The sequence below is a fragment of the Heteronotia binoei genome, chromosome 17 (assembly GCF_032191835.1).
Source record: "Heteronotia binoei isolate CCM8104 ecotype False Entrance Well chromosome 17, APGP_CSIRO_Hbin_v1, whole genome shotgun sequence".
Classification (NCBI taxonomy): Eukaryota; Metazoa; Chordata; class Lepidosauria; order Squamata; family Gekkonidae; genus Heteronotia; species Heteronotia binoei.
Genome location: NC_083239.1, coordinates 4,068,415 through 4,086,791, shown reverse-complemented (window position 1 = coordinate 4,086,791; position 18,377 = coordinate 4,068,415). Strand labels below are relative to the sequence as shown.

At 42.9% G+C, this 18,377-nt stretch overlaps 1 protein-coding gene across 2 annotated transcripts in view; it reads left to right on the top strand.

Moving 5' to 3' along the window:
- The window catches only part of PACSIN2 (protein kinase C and casein kinase substrate in neurons 2), a 127,699-nt gene that overhangs the window by 92,945 nt on the left and 16,377 nt on the right, over nt 1-18,377 (top strand). For both annotated transcript variants that reach the window (XM_060258504.1, XM_060258503.1), the window contains exon 6: nt 13,844-14,019. In XM_060258504.1, the coding sequence (XP_060114487.1) occupies nt 13,844-14,019 (176 nt within the window). The remainder of the gene's footprint in view (nt 1-13,843; nt 14,020-18,377) is intronic.

Genomic DNA, 18,377 nt, shown 5'->3' with positions numbered 1-18,377 from the left:
CCACAAATGGGTAATGCTCTGTAGATTTGATAAGTTTAGTATCTGGTATGCAATATCTTTGATCTTGGCTCTTGGGCTAGGAGGTCAGGCTTGGGCACATGACATTCCACGCTGCCAGCAGGGAGTCAGCAATGACCAACACTTTCCTTTTCCTTCCAATGCCATTTCTTCATATCCCCATGCCCTTTTTTGTTTTTGTGCTTCTTCCTCTGCCAGTGTTTCCATCTTGAGTTACCACTGCAATTTCCTTAGTTCCTGAGTTCCAGCGGCACTGAGTGCCATCTTGCCCAATGTCTTCAGGTTCATGCTGTAGCATTCAAAGGAGGGTCCTTGAATGTGGGATCTCCACATCCCTAAGCAAGTCCTCATGGTTTCTATTAATGGAATACTCCCCTTCCTTGATCTCTTGAAGGATAGCAAGCAATCAATCAATCAATTCTTTATTATGGTCCAAGGATCAGCCAGTTTGAAGCAAGTACAAAGCAGGTTTTTAAAAGTTCATAACTACAGAGCTCAGAGCTACAAACTCTTTATAGTCTTGCCAACAGAACCTTTCCCCCCCTAAACTTAGGGATTGTTCCAAATGCAAATATTCCAGCTGTGTACCTCTATCAACTTCTAGCTCCAAATTTGCACAGAGCCTTTTCCTTGGCCAAATTCAGTGCCCTTCCGTTAGCCATTTTATTTGGCAGATTCCAAGGGACTCCCTATTCAAGTTGGTGCTGTCCCTGTAAGATGGATTGTGTTGAGACTGTTGCCCATGTTCTTCTCCAATGTCCTCTCTATTTGGCATCCTGCTGGGATCTTTTATACTCCATATTGGCCCAAATTTTAGAGATCTCTGATGATTTTAAGGTGCTTTTCTTGCTTGCTAATTCTGTTCCAGAAATAACAGAATTAGTAGTAAAGGGTTTTTTTAGAGCTATGGTTACTCGTCCTGATAAGTAGTACTATGTATCAGGTTTTACTATGTTGCTACTTTGTTTTTATCTTGTAATCCTAATTTTATTCTGTATGGATTATGTATTCTTTTAATATGTAACCTGGCCGACCCTCTATCTTCTTATATATGCCAATAAGGGCTGTCTTGTGGTGTGTGTTAAAAATACATAAAAATAAATTCTAAATCAGTTACATTCCCTTAATCACACAATTCCTTTTCCTAAGATCTAATACACAGAATTTTGCTACTGTACATTTTACCCATTTCTGACTATCCCTTAACAAGAATGTCTGAAATATTTCCGGTCTGAGGTCAATATAGTCTTGCAAAGGTTTGAATTTAGAAAGTAATGGGATAAGTATTTGACATCTCTCATCCTGATAGAGGTACAGTGTAAAAGTATATGTGTGATAGTCTCAATTGCATTACTCGAACGAGGGCAACAGCACTGTTGGATAGGCAAGCTGGAAAATCCACCACTTAAAATAGCAGAAGGAAAGGCATTAAAGCAGGCTCATGAAAAAGTCCATCTGTGCTTTACTTGAGTAATGTCCAAAAGATAAGAGGATGGTATAAAATTCCTCAGACTCTTATCGTTTAAGAGTCCCCTTCCCACAATGCCCCTTCCCCAGCAAGAGCCTGGGATCATCTGCGGAAACCAGACCCCGTTTCGGGTCCTTTCTGCTCAACTGCCAACGAGGTGGCTCGCCCAGCACCTGCTCCCCTTGGGCTGCTACCGCCGCCCACCACAACCTGCTTTCACATTCAAACACATAACAAGCCACCCCTGACAGCACGCTGACTGCCTGATGAACCCGGCATGGATTCTGCCAGAAGGGAGTTCCTTGCTCTGGCCGCAGGACCGACGTTTGGCTCCTGGGAGAGTCTTACGTGGCTAGAGCTTAATTTTTTTTTAAAGGGGGCCTCAAAGCTCACCTGAAAGCCACCTAAACTGAGGGCAAGCCTTGGCTCCTAAGCCCATGTGTAAAGACTGAATGGGGTTATTTAGGGGGGAAAGCCTGGCGCCCCTGGCGCACTCATCACATTCAGGGGAAGGCGTAGTGGAGTGGGGAGGGGGCCGCCAGAGTGGTGGGGAGATCGGGGGCAACCAAAGCAGGGGGGCCCTCCACCCAAATTTTTTTTCTGTGGGCCCCCCAATTAAAATTTTCTGACTGCGGACCTGCTAGAAGCCCTCCCACTGTTGCCCCCCCCCCAGCACCAAGAATACAGGGCATCACTGCCCTCCTGAAAGCAGCGGTTCTGGAGTGGACAAACACTTCTCATTTTCCACAGTAAAGATGGAGGCAAAAAATGCATTTAGCTTCTCAGCCATTTCCCTGTCGTCCTTCAGTAATCTTTTTACTCCTTGGTCATCCAAGGGTCCCACTGCCTCCATGGCTGGTTTCCTACTTCTAATGTATTTGAAGAAATTTTTATTGTTGGTCTTGTTTTTTGTAATATGCTCACAGTCCCTTTTTGCCTGCCTGATCAACAAACTTGCATGTTATTTGCCACAGCCCATGTTCCCTTTTATTAACCTCACTTGGACTAGTTTTCCACCGCTTAAAGGAATCCTTCTTACCTTTTACAGTTTCCATTACTTCATTTGTTAACCATGCAGGCTTTTCAAAATACCTATTTGTGCCTCTCCTAAACTGTGTTGTATATTTTATCTAAACTTCTAGGATTGCAGTTTTAAATAGCCTCCCAGCTTCCCCAAGGGTTTTGACCCTATTTACCTTTCCTTTCAGTTTCCTCTTCACATGCCTCCTCAATTCAGAGAATTTACCCCTTTTAAAGTTAAAAGTGGTTGTGTTGGTCTTTTGGGGCAACTCCCTCTTTATACAAATGGTGAAATCAACAACATTTTGGTCACTCTCCCCAAGTCCAGGATCGCCTCTCCCCTGGTAGGTTCTGTGACTATCAACTCCATAGCACAGTCATTGAGAGTGTCTAGAAACTCATTCTTTCTCCTGAACGGAACACATATTGACCCAAACTATGTGTGGGTAGTTAAAATCACGTATTTTGACACATTCCAACTTCCCAATTTTACCTCAGACACTTATAGCATTTTTATATAAACATCTATAGTTTACCTGGCACGTCAGACCCGTAACCTTCCTCCTGCTGCCTTGAGAGCTTGCTAGGCAGTCCATACTGTTTGTCAGCATCTCATTGGACAACTCTAATCCATTGCCCAGTAGAAAAGTAACAGCTTGCTCATCATCTCTCTGAGATGAGTCATCTCGAACCAGAGACATTTAATCTCCTGTCGGCTTCTAAGAAAGGTTCTGGTCTTGAGTCTCCTGCCTAGCAGCCTAAATTTTTCCACCAGGACCTCACAATTGCATTTCCCCACATTGTTGGTGCCAACACATACCACAACCACTGGCTCCTCCCCAGCATTGTCTATAAGCCTATCTACAACACGTGTAATGTCCACTACCTTCACACCAGGCAGGGAAGTCACCATATGGTCAGTATACAGTTTTGCCACCCAGCTGTCTACTTGTCTAAGGATCAAATCACCAACTACCAAGACCCCCCCCCCCAAAAGGAAGGTTCCTTGGCGTGAAAGGATACCTGTTCACCAACTGACGAAGAGGTCCCTTCTGAGGGCACATTCCCCTTATCCTCAGCACAGTGCCATGTTCCTTCTCGACCCTCAAGCTCCCTAGCAGCGGTGGGAGCCTCTTTTGACTCTTGCTTGCCATGCTCAGAGTGGGGCACATCTAATAGGTCCCCGAGAGTCTTCTCTGAGTGCCTGTCTCTGCTTCTCCAGGTCCGCCACCTCAGCCTCAAGGGTGCAAACTCGTTCCCTGAGGACAGGAGCTCCTTGCACCAAGCACACACCTAAGACTTCTGTCCAGTGGGAAGATAGTCATACATGTTACACTCAGTGCAAAACACTGAAAATCCCCCACTACCCTTCTGGCATTCTACTTGTCAAGCGTGCTATTTCTGGGTCTTGAACCGTACAGTTATTAAAGTTAGTTCCCTTTCTTCTTACTGTAAACTGTTCCCATCTCCCTGTAGTTACATTTCAAAGAGTGCTGTTCTCTCACCCCCCTCTTTGCACCTCGAATGCCTACCCCATCCTGTTGATTAAAGATCTTTTGAGTAAGGTATCAGAAGGGAAAATCTTCACAAAATTGGACTTAAGGGATGCTTACTTTAGAGTGCGCATAAAAGAAGGGGACAAATGGAAAACTGCCTTCAATACTCCCATGGGTCAGTTTGAGTACATAGTCATGCCGTTTGGATTACAAGGGGCGCCCGGAGTCCTCATAAATTTCATCAATGAAGTACTAAGGGAGTATTTATATAAAGGGGTCATGGTGTACCTGGATAATATAATTATTTATTCCCAGGATTTAAAATCTCATGTGAAGTTGGTGCGGGAAGTACTCAGCACTCTGTACGAACATAAATTACACGCTAAATTGTCTAAGTGCGAATTCCACAAGACAGAACTGGACTACTTGGGATACAGAGTGTCTGGGAAGGGACTAACAATGGACCCCACAAAGATATAAGCAGTACTAGATTGGGAACCCCCGAGGACACATTGACAGCTCCAATCTTTCCTTGGATTCGCGAATTTTTACCATAGTTTCATTCAGGGTTTTGCACACACTATGTTGCCGCTGACGGACCTTCTTAAAACAAAAGGAAAGGGTCCGGAAGCAAAAAGACCAAGCGCTAAACTAGTATGGACACCCAAATGCCAGGAGGCGTTTAATAAACTGAAAAGGCTGTTCACCGGTGAACCTATTCTTAGTCACCCAGATGAATTGCGACCTTTCATGGTCCAATGTGATGCCTCCGACATCGCTGTAGGAGCAATATTAATGCAGGCTGGTGATGAGGGGAGGTTACGTCCCTGTGCATATATCTCTAAAAAAGTTTCCCAAGAACAGCAAAATTGGTCCGTGTGGGACAAAGAGGCATTTGCAGTGACTTCTGCTTTAAAAACCTGGAGGTCTTGGCTAGAGGGAGCCCAAGTCCCATTCAAAATTGGGACAGATCATAAAAACTTGGAGGCTCTCACGGGCTACAGGAAATTAACTGAAAAGCAAATACATTGGATGGGATTCTTCGCCAAGTTTGATTTCACCTTAAACATATCCCCGGCTCCAAGAACTTTTTAGCTGACGTTTTATCCAGACTACCACAGCACAACAATCAGAAGGAAGAGATCATAGACTGTTATATCACCAGAACACTTAGTGGGAGCAGTCACCACCCGATCTAAAACACAAAAGGGGAACATAGAAGAGAAGTGGGGTGGGGAAAGGCTGAGGTGGAAAAAGAGGGGGAGAGTAAACCAGAAGAAGTGGTAAAAGGAGAAGGAGGGTTTTGGTACCGAGAAGGGAAATTGTATGTACCAGAGAGCCTTCGCCAAGAAGTGTTACAGTTTTGCCACAATAGCAAACTTTCGGGTCATTTTGGTTACATGAAAACATTGCACTTAGTTGAACCGACAGTTCTGGTGGCCATCGATGAAAAAGGACATTTTGAGCTGTTTCGACCTGCCCAGTATGTATAATGGCTAAGAAATGGGGAGGTAAGCCTCCAGGGTTATTGAAACCCTCAGAGACTGCTGAGAGACCATGGTCGATAGTGTCAATGGATTTTATAGTGGAATTACCAATATCTCAAGGGAAAACAGTAATACTAGTGGTGGTTGATACATTCTCAAAACAAGCTCATTTCATCCTGTGCTCCCAACTACCTACCGCATTTGTTTTTCCAACATGTTGTCAAATTACACTCCTTCCTGGATAAGGTTATTAGCGACAGAGGACTGCAGTTCATTGCCAACTTCTTTAAAAAAACTCATTTCGTCCTTCCTCAGTTTGATTCTCCTTGTAAATTTGTGGAAAAGACTGAAAAAATTGTTCATGCATGTTCTTCTCTGGATAGGAAGTTTCTTTAAATTTTCGGACTCCTATTTTTGACTTTCTTTCATTTTATTTTCTTAAACAGTATACCAAATAACATCCAGACTTATTTGCATGTTTAAACCGTTGTTTAATAAATCTTAATTTTTTCAGGGTTTTCTTCTGCTTGAATCAAATTCAATTGATTTTTCAGTTTTTAAATTTCTTTAAAAAGTGATTTCTTTGATGTCTTTATATGTTGTTGTTCTAAAGTTTGATTTTTCTGTTATTTTAGTCTTCCTTTCCATTTGTTCTTTGAAGCAATCACAATAAGGTTCCCTCTCATAAAAGCTTTGCTTGCCTCCCAAATCATCATCATAGAAACATCTCCTGTTATATTTAGCTTGAAAAATCCAGCTAGGTCTTTCTTACATTTCTCAGTTACTTCTTTTTGGAGCAAGATGTCATCATTTAATCTCTACCTTCTATTTCCTAATTTTCTCTCTTGCCAGGATATCCAGAGTGGGCTATGGTCTGCAAATATTTTTGATTGGATCTTAGCATTTTTTAGATTCATGACTAGTGTTTTAGATATCCAACGCATGTCAATTCTGGAATAAATCTGGGGTGTATCAAGAGTAGAATGTGTAGCTTGTGGATTTAGGATTCATCACTCTCCAGGCATCAATTAAATGTAGCAAGTCCATATACCAAACTATATTCTTAGGAAGTCTACCCCTTTTTTGTCTTCTTTGTTTTATCTTTTTTAAGATCCAAGCCTCCACTGATATCTCCAAAAATCATAACTTCACCTTCTTGAAAGTCTAACGGCTTTTGGAAGAAGTTCTCATAAAATTTTTCTCTTGCATTGTTTGGTGTATATAATAATGGAAAGGAAAAGGAAAGCACCAGTTGTTTCCGACTCTGGGGTGGTTTGCCATTGCCTTTTCCAGTCATCTACACTTTCCCCCCATCAAGCTGGGTACTCATTTTACTGACCTCGGAAGGATGGAAGACTGAGTCAGCCTTGAGCCGGCTACCTGAAAACCCAGCTTCTGCTGGGGATCGAACTCAGGTCATGAGCAGAGCTTAGGACTGTAGTACTTCAGCTTTAACACTCTGCGCCACGGGGCTCTTGCATATAATAATACTAGCATATTAATCCTGCCATCAGGTAATTTGATTTTTAGCATCAAATTTCTCCCTTCTTGATCTTTCAGTTCTTCTATAACACTGATATGTGGATTTGTTATATAAATTGCTGTGCCTTTTTTCCTTCTCCTTTGCAAAAGCGGCATAAAAACCTTACGTGGTTTCTTATTGTTTAAAATGTGTTTGTGTTATTTCTTTATATAGGTTTCTTGTATCCAGATGATGCCTGGCTTTTTGTGGTTTTTTTAAGTAAATTAAAGGTTCTGGATCTTTTAGGAGGGGAGTTAAGGCCATTAATGTCAATCAATATTGCATTCAGGTTATCCATCTTATTATAATGGAGCAGCTTGGTTCAATTTTTCTTCTGCTTCCATGTCCTTGGATAGTTCTTCTGCTAGCTGTTTATCTGTTCGATCAAGGATATAGGTCTTCTGCCCATTGGAGATGCACCTCTAGTGTAAATGGGATTTTCCACCAATATTTTATCTCTTTCTTTAGTATGAACTGTCTTTTAAGACATCAAAATTAAGATCTTGAAAGACCTGGATTTCAGTATCATGAATTTTAATAGGAGAGGTTCTCTGCTTATTCAGTATAAAATTCCTTGTTCTTTTATGTGTAAATTCCACCAAAATGTCACATGGGAGTTTATTCTTAAAAGCACATCTAGAGTTAACTTTGTATATGTGATCAATATCGGGAAAGTCTCCTTGAGTCTTGTAGTGGTTGTATAACAGTTTACGGAAATTGTCTTCAAAGTTGGTTTTCTCAAACTGTTCGGGGATGGAACAGAATCTAAGGCTGCAGTTCCTATTCTGCACCTCCAAAATCTCAATCCTTTGGTTGGCTTTATTTTACAGTTGTTCATGAACTTCTTGGCACAGTTCTAATTCTTTATATTGTTCCTGAATCTGTACTATCTTTCTTGTATTCTTTTGAATCTTTTTTTGTGTTTGCATAATACCAGTGGTTATTTCTTGCCTCAAAGATGAAAGTTCTTTTTTGATATGATCAGCAGTGTTTTCTTGTCCTTGATCTTGAATGCCTTCATCTATCTGGGCCACTTTACTATGTATTTTTCCTTCCAGTTGTTGCATCTGGGAAGAAAGCTTATCAGTAACTATATCCAGCTATCTTGGAGTGTTTCCAGCCATTCTAGGATTCCAGGATTCTCTTTTCCATCCATCTTCTTTCTTGAGATCTTGTTGATGTCATACTAAATCTATACCTTCTGTAGAGAACTTTCATTTACTTGTTACATCAATGTTTATATAGGATTATTTTTACTATTATGGAGGCATTAAAACACTGCAATTTAACCTTAAGCTATTGGTTTGTCACCTTTAAACACTTTTAAGACAATCTTGCTAGTAAATCAATGCAAAATTGATGCTTTCAACTGGTATACCATGTAATATGTTCAACTGTACAGTACAGATATAGACAAAGGGATTGTGTTAAAAGGAAGATATCTGAAGTAATTAAAATAGTGTAATAGAGAACTAGAAAAAATAGGGTTAAGCAAGATAGAGGGTGGGACAATGTTACGATTAGTTTATTGGTTTTAGTAAGTTAATACAAGAAGTATAGACTTGTACTTGTCAGAAGCTAATTCACTTAAAGTGTAAATTATGTTATTATTTTATTAGTATTATTAAAGAGAATAAGTTGTTGTCTTTGCTTTGTTTGGCGATGTCTTCAGTCTGCAGGAAACCCTGGTCCAGTATACATGGTCTTGAAAAAGTCTCCAGGTCTCTGGCTAGGTTCTTTAACCCAAAGGCCCAGGAATATTTTAATTCTAATCCACAATGTTAGTTTCCACAGAGTGTCTTCAGTTTGCAGCTAACCCAGACCCAGTATATGCAATCTTATCTTTCCTAGCTGTCAAAATTCTCCAACCAAAATATGAAGGGGGGGGGAGAGGACTGAAGAAAGTTCAGTTTTAATTATACGTCCAGGGTGTTAGTTTCCACTGGGCAGCAGCAGAAACCATCAAAAGTAGCTTCATCAAACTGGCTCAGACCAGTTTATACCATGCAGCAGGAAACCGCTTTGATTTTATTGTTTTTGCAGAAGGGAAACGTTACTTTTAGTCACAAATAAACAAAGAAGACTTTCCCTTTTTAGAGTGAGATTCCCCACAAAAGTAGCAAGATCAGCTATAAACCTGACAAGGAAAAAGTGTGGGATCATAACAAATACCTCAGTCTTGTGGGTTAAAATTCCAAGCCAGTGGAGAGCTGTATTTATATTGAAAGTATAATCGAGAATGGTATTAGACCTTATCATATGTTGTGGATTCCAAGTAAATTGTTCTCATTAGGTTAGAGAGTCTGTTTGTACCTTTTGAAAAGCTGTGTCATTATCCAATTACCGTATTTGCCGGCGCATAAGACGATTGGGCGTATAAGACGACCCCCCAACATTTCCACTCAAAATATAGAGTTTGTTATATACTCGCCGTATAAGACTAACCCCTCTTCCGCACACCTTCCACATATTAGTGCCATTACAGTACCTGTCATTGTCACCATTGTACGGCCGCAGTGCGACCGCAGCGCCTCCGGCCCGCCCCTGCATCTCCCTGTGACTGGCACTAGTGTGCAAGTGTGCATGTGCGAGCTCTGCGTAGACAAGGGCCGGAGCGCCGCTGCTTCCCGCCGAACAGAACGGGCCGGTCACGCAAAAAAGGCTGGCACCCCTGTCTCGCTGATGATGCTCGCCGCAGCAACGCTGATGACCCGCCGCGCTGGATACCGTGCGATACTGGACGCTATGTAGAATGAGGCGGGTGGGCGTCGGGAGGCCACTATGGGCACCGGGCGAGCATCGGAAGGCCACTATGGGCAGCTATGTCTATCGCAACTGAAGTGCACCCAGCATATAAGACGACCCCCCCCCCACTTGGAGGCATGTTTTTCAGGGCAAAAAAGTAGCCTTATACGCCAGCAAATACTGTAGTTTGATTTATGATCTTTCCTGTATGGGAAGAATTAGGAAGAAACTCAGTCTTTCAAAATCTCTTTACTCATCCCAAAGTCTTTAAAAAGAGTAGGAAAGCTTATGGTTGAAAAGTGCCAAGATATATCAAAGTAAACTTGAAGAAATCAAGGGAAAAGGAGGGGAGGAAAGAGAGAAAATAATACAGACAGAAAAAAATACAGACAGGTGATTCTCTATGGAAAATCTGCACTCGCTTATTGTTCTGGTTTTAATCAGAGATCCAGTTTTGATTAAAACCACTTATTGACTGGCTTCCAATGATAGGGAGGGAGTACAGATTCTCCCTCAGATGCTTTCCAGATGCCCCTAGGGAGTTGCGATCGGTGGAGCTTAAACAGAAGCAACATCAGCAAGAAGCCATTGCCCAGAACTCCTTTTTCAACTGCCTTTTTTCAGTGGTTTTGCCGAGTTGTTTGCTAAGATCAGCTATGTTCCTGCCCCTCCTGTTCATATTCTCCTGCAGTGTCCCTGTGTACCTTGCCTTGATAAATGGACTATGTTTCCTCTAGCGACATTAGAGCAGAAGGTTCAGTTTCTCTTAGAGGATTCTGATTCCCGAATGTACTTATTCCATTGCGTGATTTCTAGAGGCTGCTGAGAAATGTCAAAGAGAAGTGTTTTTAGACATGAGTTGTATTTAAGTTTTTTATTATTCAAGGCCTTGTTCTAAGAATAGGGGATGAAAGAAAGAATCTTCTATTTGCTTTTGTTGGTGTAGTCATTCAGTGCTGGTTTTTCTTCTTTAATTCCTTGCTTAACTTTCAGGAGACCTCTTCCACCTAATTTTCTTGGTAAGTAAAGACGATCAACATTTCTTTTAGTGAGTGAGTGAGTGATGCATTGTTATTATATTGTGGGTTTTGCGATCTGTTGCTTCTGCTTGTTTCCAATCAATAATACCAGCTGTGTATCTTAAAACTGGGGCTGCCCACATGTTAATTACATTTAGCATGTTGCCTCAGAGACTGCCAGTGTGAGCTGCAAGAAACAGAAACAACTAAACATGTGCTTCTGTGATGTCCTTGGTATAGTTTAGCCCGTGCTAAATACATTTCCCCTTGGATTAAGGCTAAGCCAGGTCTAACAGTCTGCTCAGGTCGTCTATCTCCTGTCAGATGCCAATCAGAATATCACAAAACAGGTAGCTAAGTTTTGTAATGCTTGTCTTTGTATAAAAATGCATATATCTCTTGATTTTATTGATACTCTTATTAATTTTACTATTCTATTTTAACCGTGAATAATATTGCCATTTAATGTTTAAATTTGTTTAAATCATTAGGCTTTAAGTATGGTTGGCTTGGTGCCGTATAAATAAACTGAACTGAGCATGTTGCCTCCATTTAAGTTTGTTTACAATATCTTTTAATCTCTTTGGTAATACTCCTTGGTTGTACTTTTTTTAGCAAGGGTACGTTCGATGTTGGCAGATTCCAAAATATTTGTAGCTTTCTTCAAAACTCAATGTTTTGATGTTATTGTTTGGCATTTTGATTTCTTCTTCTTCAGTATCTTTCATCTATCCAGTGCTGATGATACACACTTATCAATGCCAGATTCCATTGCTATATCTTTGCTGAATATTAGGACTATATTTAGTAAAGAATCTCTGATTATGATTTTTCTTACATTTTCAACTTATCCATATACAATATATTTGTCATATCTGGGCCTGTTTTTGTAAGCTGGTGTCCTAGGTCTGTGTGATAATGTTGATGATGATTTCTTTTTTTTAATAATTCACATTTTTATTATTTTTTAGCATCGTAAAACCAATACTAGGTTTATAAAAATAACATCACTTACAGCTATAAGACATACAGAAAAAGTGCAAGGAAATTAAACATAAATAAACTGTACATACAGCAAACCTTAACTCAGGTTACATGTTAACAACATATTCGAAAATCCAATCAATACAGAATGTAATCCAGATATTTAGTTGGAATAGAGGAGCTGGATGGCGGATTTTCATTTATGTATGCAAAAAACCCAAACCATTTTTCCCTGTTGGCAGAGTGACTGTACAATGAAAGGATGCAAGCTGCTTAAAATGTAGAGACAGCTAACATGCTTGATAGGAAAAAGTAGAGATAGATTCCTAGCTACATCCCTAACAGACCAAGAGGGTTGTGTTCTCTTGAATTTCTGAAGAGGACAGCACCTGTAAGAGACAGAGAGTTTAGAGACAAAGAAAGATACTGATCAGGAAGAAAGGTGACCATAATGTCCTGTCTGACTAGCCTTGCTGCTCTGCAGGGTTCTTCTCTTTTGTATAGCAGACATTGCTAATAGCTAATCCTTAAATTTTAATACTAATCCCATACTGAAATCATTGCTTCCAAATGATCCACATTGTGGCCAAAATGTACATGGCACAGACTTTTAATTTTTGTGTGGTTAGAGTGTTGAACTAGAAGAAGAAGAAGAAGAAGATAGAAGAAGATATTGGATTTATATCCCGCCCTCCACTCTGAAGAGACTCAGAGCGGCTCACAATCTCCTTTACCTCCCTCCCCCACAACAGACACCCTGTGAGGTAGATGAAGATATTGGATTTATATCCCGCCCTCCACTCTGAAGAGTCTCAGAGCGGCTCACAATCTCCTTTACCTTCCTCCCCCACAGCAGACACCCTGTGAGGTAGATGAAGACATTGGATTTATATCCCACTCTCCACTCAGAAGAGTCTCAGAGCAGCTCACAATCTCCTTTACCTTCCTCCCCCACAACAGACACCCTGTGAGGTAGATGAAGATATTGGATTTATATCCTGCCCTCCACTCCAAAGAGGCTCAGAGCGGCTCATAATCTCCTTTACCTTCTCCCCCAACCCCCCACAACAGACCCCCTATGAGGTAGATGAAGATATTGGATTTATATCCCGCCCTCCGCTCTGAAGAGTCTCGGAGCGGCTCACAATCTCCTTTTCCTTTTCCCCCACAACAGACACCCTGTGAGGTAGATGAAGATATTGGATTTATATCCTGCCCTCCACTCCAAAGAGGCTCAGAGCGGCTCACAATCTCCTTTACCTTCTCCCCCAACCCCCCACAACAGACCCCCTATGAGGTAGATGAAGATATTGGATTTATATCCCGCCCTCCACTCTGAAGAGTCTCGGAGCGGCTCACAATCTCCTTTTCCTTTTCCCCCACAACAGACACCCTGTGAGGTAGATGAAGATATTGGATTTATATCCCGCCCTCCACTCCAAAGAGTCTCAGAGCGGCTCACAATCTCCTTTACCTCCCCCCCCACAACACACACCCTGTGAGGTAGATGAAGATATTGGACTTATATCCCGCCCTCCACTCCGAAGAGTCTCAGAGCGGCTCACAATCTCCTTTACCTCCCTCCCCCATAACAGACAACCTGTGAGGTGGGTGGGGCTGGAGAGGGCTCTCCCAGCAGCTGCCCTTTCAAGGACAACCTCTGCCAGATCTATGGCTGACCCAAGACCATGCTAGCAGGTGCAAGTGGAGGAGTGGGGAATCAAACCCGGTCCTCCCAGATAAGAGTCCGCACACTTAACCACTACACCAAACTGGCTCTCCTAGAATTTGGAGATCCAGGTTCAAATCCACACTTGCCATGAAATTCATTCAGTGACCTCGGGCTATCCCCTCTTTCAGCATAATCTACTTCACAAGTTTGTTGTGGGGTTATGTAAAGAAGGGAGACAAACACTTATGTCACCGTGAGTTCCTTTCTAGGAAGGCCAAGATAAAAAACATACTATTAAAATATGCTGAATGTTGTAAAATATTTACTGTTTCTGTCTGCTACATATGCATTGCTTAGGTTAACTGCACAGTTGACGCTCTGATATTTATATTAATATGTCTATTTTTTTAAGATGAAAGAGAAGTATGAAAAATCTCTTAAAGAGCTGGACAATGCTACACCGCAATATATGGAAAACATGGAGCAGGTTTTTGAACAATGTCAGCAGTTCGAAGAAAAACGCCTCCATTTTTTCCAAGAAGTGCTGCTGGAAATTCAGAAACATCTGGACTTATCTACTACTGAAAGGTAAATGTGCGAAGTGCAAACCATTTCATACTGAAGTCTTGGTGTGAAGAAAAAGCATAATGAAAATCAGTTCATGTGCAGACTGCACCATGTTCCCACCGAGGCAGTCCCAGTAGCAGCCTGGCTGCTGCATTTTGCACTAGCTGCAGTTTCCGGGTTTGGTACAGGGGCAGCCCCATGTAGAGGGCATTACAGTAGTCTAAAAACTGTCAGAAACTGAGTAGCCCTGCTGTGTCCATACTGTCATCCCTCTAGTCCAGAATTCTAGAATTCAGTTTAGAACACAAGCAAATAACACTAGAAGAAAGGCCAAAAACTGGTATGAGGGATTTGCCAGGCAAAACAAAGCAAAAGTCTTCACCTGCTGGGGAAAGGGCGACAATAGAGGGAAACTAGTGAATCTCCAAAGTTTTGGTGCCAGAACAGAAAGACTCTTTCTTGGGTTGCCACCCATCAGTCTTCAGATGATAGGGGCAACTGAAACAGGGTCTCTGAGGATGACGTGAATGAGAAGGTAGGTTTGTGTTGGAGAATGTGGTCTGTAAGATTTATTGGTCTCAGGCTGTACAGGATTTTGAAGGTCAATTCCAGCACCTTGAATTAGGCCCAGAATCAGGAAGCCAGTGTAAATGGAACAGTGCAGGAATTATATGGTCCCCATAACCCACTGCAGTCAGTACTCTAACTACTGCATTCTGTACCAACTGTAGCTTTTGGACAGTCTTCAAGGGCAGCCCCACATAGAGCGATCTAGAAGGTACCAGGATATACACCATCATGAGAAGATCTTTTCTACCAAAGAAGGGCTGCAGTTGACTTACCAACGGAAGCTGCTGAAAGGCTCCCCTGGCCATGACTGCAACCTGTTTATCCAACATGGGACCCGAGCCCAAGAGTACCCTAAGTTAAGAACCTGGTCTTTTAGGGGAGTACAGTCCCATCCAAAACAGGAGATAACCCATTTCCTGGGTTAGATCTCACCCCCCAAACTCCCCCCCCCAACATTAAATAAATAAACAAACAAACAAACAAACTTTTTATTTATACCCCACCCTCCCCGCCTAGGCAGGCTCAGGGCGGCTAACAAGACATGGTAAAACCATGATACAAATAAAACAATATAATTAATAATTTAAACAGTAAAACCAATAAAACAGTATGACATTATAATACAATCAAATTATGTGTAAGATGGCTCGGTGTTATTGATCTTATCAAGAGTTCCGTCTTAAAAAGCTAGCTAGAAGAGGGCAGTTTTGCAGGCCCTACGGAACTGGTTAAGATCCCGTAGGGCCCGCACCTCTTCTGGCAGTTGATTCCACCATTGTAGAGAACGCCTGTTCTCTAGTAGTTTTTAATTTGGTTTCTTTTGGCCCAGGGATTTCGAGAAGATTTTTTGAGCTTGATCGCAGTGCTCTCTGGGGAACATATGGAGAGAGGCGGTCCCTAAGGTAGGCAGGTCCTCGACCATATAGGGCTTTAAAGGTGATGACCAGCACCTTGTAACGAACCCGGTAAACAATTGGCAGCCAGTGCAATTCCCGCAGCCCAGACTGCACATATTCCCACCGAGGCAGTCCCAGTAGCAGCCTGGCTGCTGCATTTTGCGCTAGCTGCAGTTTCTGGGTTCGGTACAGGAGCAGCCCCATGTAGAGGGCATTACAGTAGTCTAACCTCGAGGTGACCATTGCGTGGATCACTGTTGCCAGGTCGCCACGCTCCAGGAAGGGGGCCAACTGCCTTCCCTGTCTAAGATGAAAAAAGGCGGACTTGGCAGTAGCTGCTATCTGGGGCTCCATTGTCAAGGGACGCTCCAGTAGAACTCCCAAGCTCTTAACTCTGCGCACTGCTACCAGTTGCACCCCGTCAAAAACTGGGAGAGAGACCCCATTCCCTAAACTGCCGCGACCCAGGCAAAGGACCTCTGTCTTCGCTGCGTTCAGTTTCAGCCCACTCAGCTTAATCCAGTCTGCTACGGCTTGCAACACCCGGTTCAGATTTTCCGGGGCATTGTCAGTCCAGTCACCCATCAATAGATAGAGCTGGGTGTCATCAGCGTACTGATGGCAACCCAGCCCATGTCTCCAGGCAATCTGGGCAAGGGGGCGCATAAAGATGTTAAATAACATCGGAGAGAGAACTGCTCCCTGCGGCACCCCACAAATGAGTGTCTCTGGGATAGCTCTCTCCCAATTGCCATCCTTTGTCCCCGACCCTCAAGGAAAGAGGAAAGCCACTGTAAAGCTGACCCCTGAATCCCTGCGTCGGCGAGGCGGCGGGCCAGCAGCCGGTGATCAACCACATCGAACGCAGCCGATAGGTCTAACAGCAGCAAAACCGCCATGCCGCCTCGATCCAGATACCTCCAGAGATCATCCATGAGAGCGACCAAGACTGTCTCCGTCCCATGTCCTGGGCGGAAGCCGGACTGGAATGGATCTAAGGCGGAAGCATCCGCCTTAACACCTCTGTTTTGTTGTGATTAAGTTTCAGCTTGTTAGGGAAGGATGTAAAGGAGATTGTGACCACTCTGAGATTTGGAGTATAGAGCGGGATATAAATCCAATATCTTCTTAGCCCTCAGCTTTTCCAAAACTGCCTTCAGGCACCTGTTCGTGGATTCCACAGTATTTCTGGGATCTGTTGGTAGCATGAGATAGAGCTGAATGTCATCTACATATTCATAGCTAACAAAACCAAGAAATGCCAAAATGGGAGTCCCATTTTTTGTCTATTTACATACTGTGGGGGATCACCTAATCTACATGTGACCTCCCAAAGCAGCTTTACATAGATGCTGAAAAACATTGGGGTCAAGATAGAACCCTGCAGAACCCCATAGGTGAAGAGGCAGAGCAGCAGCCTCCCAGGACCGCACTCAGAAACCTACCCTTGAGGTAGGACTGGAACCATTGCAGAATGATGCCTCCCAATTCCAGAAGGAGATTCAGAAGCATATTATGATCTGTGTTATCAAAAGCTGCTGAGAGGTCCAGGAGAATTTATAAGGTTGCTCTTCCCCTGTCCACCTCCTGGCACGTGTCATCCACTAGGGTGATCAAGTCCATTTCAATCTTATAACCAGGCCTGAAACCAGATAGGAATATATCTAAATCCAGTACCAGGTCCACAGGCTAAGAGCCAACTTCAGAGATTCCTTAATGCATGCATGGAATTCTAGCAGGAGCTCCTTTGCATATTAGGCCACACACCCCTGATGTAGCCAATCCTCCGAGAGCTTACAAGGCTCTTTTTTGTAAGCTCTTGGAGGACTGGCTACATCAGAGGTGTATGGCCTAATATGCAAAGAAGCTCCTGCTAGAATTCCACCCATGCACTAAGGCATCTCTGAAGTTGGTTCTTAGCCTGTAGACCTGAAACTGCTTAGATTACTTGTGAAATATACTTAGAAGGCATCAAGGTCAGTAGACAGTGCCTATTTAGTCACCCGCATGGACTGTGCCATGTTTGTTTTCCTCCCAGAAGAAAGGATGGACTGCACTTGGTAGAAGTGTAATCTAGTCAGGCTGTTGGAGGAGAAGATTCAGAGCCCGGAGGAGAGGATCACCACACTTCAGGAAATCAAGGCAGGAGAGCAATTCATTGACAAGGGCCTGGAGGTTCAGCAGAGGCATGATAAAAACACTCAAACAGAAGAAGGAAAAATTGATCTACCTTTTGAATCTCCACTCAGTTCTGTGGTACAAATCCAAAAACATCGACAAAGACGGATGCTCAGGTCCCCTAGAGCTCAAGAATACATTTGAGGCACTTGAGATGGTGATGGAGTCAAGGGTGGAACAGGAATCACAAGGAGTGAAGAAGGCATGGGACAATGAGGAAGTGGAAGGAAATGAAAAGTGGTGGTCATCAGGGACTCTCTGCTCAGGGGTATGGAACGTCATATGACCAGGCCTGATCCTCTTCTCTGGGGGGCTAGGATTCAAGATATTATACATCAACTGCCGAAGCTGATCAGACCTACTGATCAATACCTGTTTCTAATGGTCCATTTAGGGACAAACAACATGACCAGGAATACAATCGAGACAATTAAGGAGGACTATGAAGCTCTTGGAAGGCAGTTGAAAGCACGGAGAGGGGGGGCGCAGGTGGTCTTCTCATCTATCCTTCCTGTCAAAGGAAGAGGAAAGCAATGGGATCAGACCATACTTGAAGTGAATCATTGGCTATGATGGTGGTGCTGGAGGGAGCGCTTTGGATTCTGGGATCATGGGATAAACCTTCTTAAAGAAGGCCCACTAGCACATGATGGCTTTCACCTCTCAAGATGGGGGAAGAAAATCTTTGAAAAGAACCTGGAGAACCTCATCAGGAGAGCTTTAAACTGATGCCAC